This window comes from Cavia porcellus, unplaced genomic scaffold, assembly GCF_034190915.1.
Source record: "Cavia porcellus strain 051 isolate PalLab524CR breed Dunkin Hartley unplaced genomic scaffold, mCavPor4.1 scaffold_33, whole genome shotgun sequence".
Taxonomy (NCBI): Eukaryota; Metazoa; Chordata; class Mammalia; order Rodentia; family Caviidae; genus Cavia; species Cavia porcellus.
The window spans coordinates 34192497-34198496 of record NW_026947516.1 but is presented as its reverse complement, the minus strand read 5'-3'; the positions used below and the strand labels follow the sequence as shown (position 1 = coordinate 34198496).

Sequence of the window (6000 nt, the reverse complement as noted above, 5' to 3'; positions counted from 1 at the left end):
CATTAAGAAAATGTATGTGTTGAAATGAAAACTGTTGGACCAACATACTATGTAATGCTTTTAAAAGTACTAAGACTACCAAGTGTCATGACACTCCTATAATCCCAGCAATTGGGAAGCTGAGACAAGAGGATTGCCATGAGTTTGAATCCAATGTGGGCTACATAGTGAGTTCAAGGTTAGCCTGAAGTACATATCAAAACCCTTTCTCCAATAAATAAACAAATAAATAAAGACTTCTAGGGTGGGGTGTGGTGGTACACACCTGTAATTCTAGCACTCAGGAAGCTGAGGCAGGAGGATCACCATAAGTTTGAAGCCAGCCTGGGCTACATAGTGAAACCATGTCTCAAAACAACAACCACCACAACACAGTACCAGGAATGGTGGCTGAAGGATTGCTAGGAGCTAGAAAAGCAAATACTTGCTCGTTTGGCAGCAAAACAGAAATTGTAAAACTCACAATTATGGACAAGTCATAAATAAATACAATCTATTTTCTTCCTTTGAAAAAGTATATAGTCAAAAACATTTCCTTAACTTGACTCATTACAAGGGCCTTTTGACAAAAATAATCCACATGAGGGTGAAAGTTCAAGGGTCACTACCATACTGAAAGGTCATACTCTTTGCAGGTAATGTTTTTTCAGCAATGTCTTGGGTTTTTTCTTAGCTCTTGGCTGTATCAATTTCCAAATGACTAAACAAAAATACAATGATTTTCTAATAGGACTTTCAGCAAGTATGTTAGCTTGTTTTTGGGGTCTTTTTCACTCAAAATTGTTACAATTATGCATGCCACTTAAACACAATTTAAATTATCTTAATTGACCAGACTGCTTCTTCATTACTGAGAATATGTGTGTATATATTTAATATGGCCAAATGGAAATAAACTCATTTTAATTAGAAACCTGTCATGAACTTAGAGACCTGATAATCCAGTAGAAAGATTTCAGAGGCATTTAATTTCTAACTGGAAGGAAAGAAAGAATGGAGGGGAAGAGAGGAAGAGGAAGGGTAGTAGTTGAATCCTAACTTCCCTAGAGTGAAGGTTTAGGTCATCATTTTATAAAATTGATATAGATTCATGTCTTCCTGGAATGATTTTAAAGGTGAAGAGGTGTTGAAGAGAGAGTAGGGGAAAGGGGAAAAAATCAAGACATATCATGTATAGGTACAAATTCCCTATAATGAAGGTACTCACTATGTATACCTAAAATGTACCAATAAACTTAATTACTACAAACAAAGGTGACCCAGTAAGCTAGAACTACTTAGTTTCAAAATCAGCTGTGAAGGAATTGGTTTAGGGAACCCAACTAGCCTAAGAACTAGTATCATAGACCAGGAATTGATTTGAGGAGAGATGGAAAAATTCTTTTTAGCCAACCATAAGGATTGTTCAGGTATAAAGGAGATAGGAATATACATTCATACTAAAGGGTTTTCTGTGGAGCTGGGCGTGATGGTAAAAACCTGTAAAAGCGACACTTGGAAGGCTGAGGCAGGAGGATCACAAGTTTGAGCCCACTCTGGGCTACATGGCAAGCTTGGGGTCAAGTAGGACTGTGTACTGAGACCCTGTCTCAAAAACTATCAATCCCATTCCCCCAAAGAAAAGAAAAAGCTTATCTATATACAGGGTAGTTACCAAGGTTATTAAACCCCCTTCCCAAATCAAGCAATTTATGGAAAAGCAAGTAGTGTTGGTAAAAGTTTCAGTGCATTGTTTTTCATTTTGATTTTCACAATGCTGGAGAGTCAATCCAGGGGCCTTCTCTATCTTGGATAAGCGCTCTACCAATGAGCTTCACCTCCAGCCAAACACAAAGAAAAAATTAAGACCATAAGAAATGATTAAGTCACTGTGGTCTAATGCCTTCCTCCATATTTTGCTGTTAAGATTCAGTTTCTAAAACCTATAGCTTGTGTATTTTGTCCAGAGCTTTTAAGTTGTTTGTTGGGTAACCATACAATATACCACTAGACATCACTTGATCACTTTGAGAGTAGAACTTTTATTAAACTTCACCGTATGATACTGATTCTTTGGGATATGCTGACATTTGTTTTACGGACCAATTTTGTAAATTGTGTGTTTGAAAAGAATATGTATTTTGCCACTCTTGCATATAGCATTTATAGATAATCTAATATGATTGCTTGGTTGAAACTGTCTATATCCTCAATTTTTATGTGCTTTACATATTAAACTAATAATATCTAGATTAATATCTACCATTGTGATTTTTTATTGCAATTTTCGCTCTATATACTGTACTTGGGGTCTTATTAAGTATATAAATACTTTTAATTTTCCTAACTTCTTGAAAAATTGGAACTTATAACAGAATGGTCAGTTTGAGAAAAACTTGGTAAGGCCTTTCGCATTCTATTCTGCTCTCAGATATCTTAGATATCTTGGCTTACAACTGGATTATTAAGCTTCATTTATTTTGATAGAATAATAGTCTTTAGGAAGCTTCTCTTCCTCTGTGCTTCTGGAACTGCTGTCTGGGGTCCTTCTACTCCTTTGTCCACAGTAAGTATCCACAGGGATGAGGGATGGCTCTAGTTGGGCCAGGGTTTTTTTCCTTATCCTTTTCTGGATTGTAAATGAAGAGGAAGTTTTCTTTCCTTGTTGACTGAAGCAGTGTAGAGATGAGTGCCCAGAGTTTCCATGTCAGATATCATCTTGGTGGAGAATTCTGTTGGGAGAGAAATCACTGTGGCTTTTGTGCGCATGGATCTAGCTTTCCCACTGATTGGTTACAGGATACCATACATTTATGCCCTCCCTCCCACCAATGTAGTTATATGTATTACTTGTAACAAATACCTTAATTAACAATTAATAGAGTATTTTTTAGTGTATATACTGTCAAAGCAAGCACTAGTACTTTTTAATGTTAGTACATGTTTGTAGTACATAATGGTTGCAATCATTGTGGTAAGTTGTGTATATACATATCTTAATTCTTTCTATCATAAAGTACTTTAAAGTTTGCTCTGGAATTCTTACCACAGGAAGTAGTATACTAGCTAATAGCCATCTTTGCCATTATTATGTTTAGTAAAGTTTTTCTAAAACATTTGGAAAAAGTGTTTTCCTGTTTAATAAAAATGTATTCTTGTTATTTAAATAAATATAAAGATGTTTTAAATATTTAATATTATTTAATGTTTGACTACACATGTTTTCAGTTTTTGGATTATACTAAGCAATGACGAGAATATTGATTTATAGCACTAAAATATTGACAAACAGTTATAAACTAATATTTCTTTGGTGCTGAGGATTAAAATCAAGGCCTACCATATATAAAGCACATGCTTACTCACTAAGCTAGCTATAAACTTGTCCAGTAAACTCATTTTTAAAATATTTAGTAGATGTTGTGGTACATACCCACAATCATAGCACTTTGACAGGTTGAGGCAGGAGGATTTCAAGTTGAGCTCAGCTTGAGAAATTTAGTAACTAGTGAGATCTTGTCTCAAATTATTTTTTAAAAAGGGACAAGAGATTGGGGATATAGCTGAGGGGAGCGACCTTGAGTTCAAACTCAAGTACTGAAGAAAAATTATATGACTATGTAGGTAGTAAAGCACTAAAGTTATTTATAAACACAAAAACCATACAAGACAGAAAAAATCTGGAAGCAAAAAATTCTAGATGACATAAAACAAAGTTCTCATAAATTAACTATGATCAGCATATCAATAAAGAGACAAAGTTTAATTTACTGATATTCTAATATATGTGAATAAAAATCATAAAAATGTTCATTGAAGCAAAATTGCCCATTTTATTAAAAAAAATCATTTGGGGGCAATCACAATCACTAATTTTAAAATATATTCAAAAGTAACAAACAACTTCCAGGAGAACATGGTGGATAGATAGCAGCAGCTACGGAGGCTCTCTGAGATACCCCACTTAAAATTCACGAATGGTGCCGGGCCTAGGGGAGATATACCCTGCCAACCCAGGAACGAGCTAAACTAAGAGAAACCAACTGGAAACGCAATCCAGGTGCTATAACAGGAACAGATAAGGTCTCAGAGCAGAAGCTGGACCCCGCACCACTGGAGGCTGCAATTTGAATTTCCTGCAGCCGCTGCTGGGTCCTAATCGGCATGGCAAGGAGAGAGGCTCGAAAGCTCTGAGAGTGGGAAGTGGCAAATGGAGTTGAGAGTGGGACTGACCAGGAGCCCTCCATCGACCTGCAGTGAGTGAACAGATCGGGGATCCTTCCATAGAGTAGGAGGCTTCAGCAAAGGACATACTGGGACCAGGCAGACTAGCCGGAACAGGACGCTGCAGTGTCCTTAGTCGCATATTCCCCTCTCAAGTGGGATTGGTGTGGAGTGCCTGGTCTGGGTGTTGCCACTGACTTAAGACCCAGTATGCTAGCCCAAACCAGGCCCCAGCACTTGGCGGTGCATCCTAGCAGTGAAGCCTTCTGTAGGTTGACCTGGAGGGGTGGGCCAAGCATAGGCTGCCCAGGTCTCTGTCTCCCTAGTACACTGCAGTGGGCAGGAACAACTAGCCGGCGCAATTCAAACAAACTGTAACCAACAAAGAAAGAAACTGGGCCTCCTATATACACTTGTATGGAAGGAACAAAAAATATGGGAAGAGAGAGCAACAAGAAAGGGTCCTCGGGCCCAATCCTGAGAAACATGCAGTATCAGACACAGCACCAATAGACATAAAGCGATATCTCCAGAGCCTCATAGATCAGATAAAAATGAAATTATTAATGACCTAAAACAAGATATAAATAGAATAGTTAGAGAAATGCTAAGCACCGCCCAAGAAAAAACAGATGGTGGAATGGAAGAACAGAAAAAAAGGGGAGAATTGTTTGATGGAGAAAATAGAGAAAACATAGAATACGTGAAGCAGGTTCAAAGAGATTACCAGGAAACTAAAAACTCTATCAAAAGCTGGCATAACAGCTTGAAAGAAACTAAGGATAGATTATCTGAACTGGAGGGCAGATTTGTAATGTGGGAGCATGAAATGAAAAACTTCTTAAAAATAACAAGAAAACAAACAGCAATAATACAAAGGCTAGAAGATAAGAGGATCTATAACTTAGGAATTAAGAACATAAAAGAAGAAGTAGGAACACAAACAAATGGACTACAAAAGCTATTCACAGAAATAATCCAAGAGAATTTCCCTAATTTAGCAAAAAGTAAAGATAATCAGATGTATGAGGAATACAGGACCCCAACCACCTACAACCCAGGCATATAATAATCAAAATTCCAGAAATCCAATATAAGAACAGAATACTAAAAGCCATCACAGACAAGAACAGATCACTTACAAGGGAACACCCATCAGAATTACAGCAGACTTCTTGGCATAAACCATCAAATCACTAAGAGCATGGGGGGAAATAATTCAAGCTTTGAAAGATAAAAACCTCCAGCCAAGATTGATATATCTTGCACAACTGTCCCTGGAAATTGATGGAAAAACAAAGAGCTTCCAGGATAAAGAGGAACTAGGGGAATTTGCAACCACCAATTCAACTCTACAGAGAATACTGCAGGATATTCTAAAAAAGGAAAATACCAAGATTCCAGAAATAGTGTTAGAGAGGCCACAATGAATGGAGCAGAAAGAGAAATGAAGAAGACAAACTGACAACAAATGACAGAAAAAGAGCTCAACAGAAATGAGGCAGAGAAGATTGGATGGTAGGAATAGCTATTTTGGAGAAAACAAGACATCATAATAGCTAGTGCTGATTTTGTATCATCTTGCTTTGAAGTCCCATCTAGCTTTTATTCTTCTGTCTCCATCGGTCTTAACAGGTTGTATCTTATTGGATTTTATTATATGTGATAATATAAGCAAAAACTTTTACAGACAAGGAGATTATACAGAAACCATTGTTCATTTTCTGATAGTTGGTTCTAAATACCCTGCAATACTGTTATTCTCTTGAATGGTTATACATTGTCTGGATATGTTTG

General features: G+C 37.0%; 1 protein-coding gene across 7 annotated transcripts in view; it reads right to left on the bottom strand.

Moving 5' to 3' along the window:
• Positions 1-2103: 2103 nt before the first annotated feature.
• The window catches only part of Gk (glycerol kinase), a 117487-nt gene continuing 113590 nt past the window's right edge, over positions 2104-6000 (bottom strand). Inside the window, exon 22 of one of the 7 annotated variants that reach the window (XM_063242821.1) lies at positions 2104-2711. In XM_063242821.1, coding sequence (XP_063098891.1) covers positions 2599-2711 — 113 coding nt within the window. In that variant the 3' untranslated portion in view covers positions 2104-2598. The remainder of the gene's footprint in view (positions 2712-6000) is intronic. The other 6 variants (XM_063242822.1, XM_063242823.1, XM_063242824.1 and 3 more) reach the window with 6 other exon arrangements.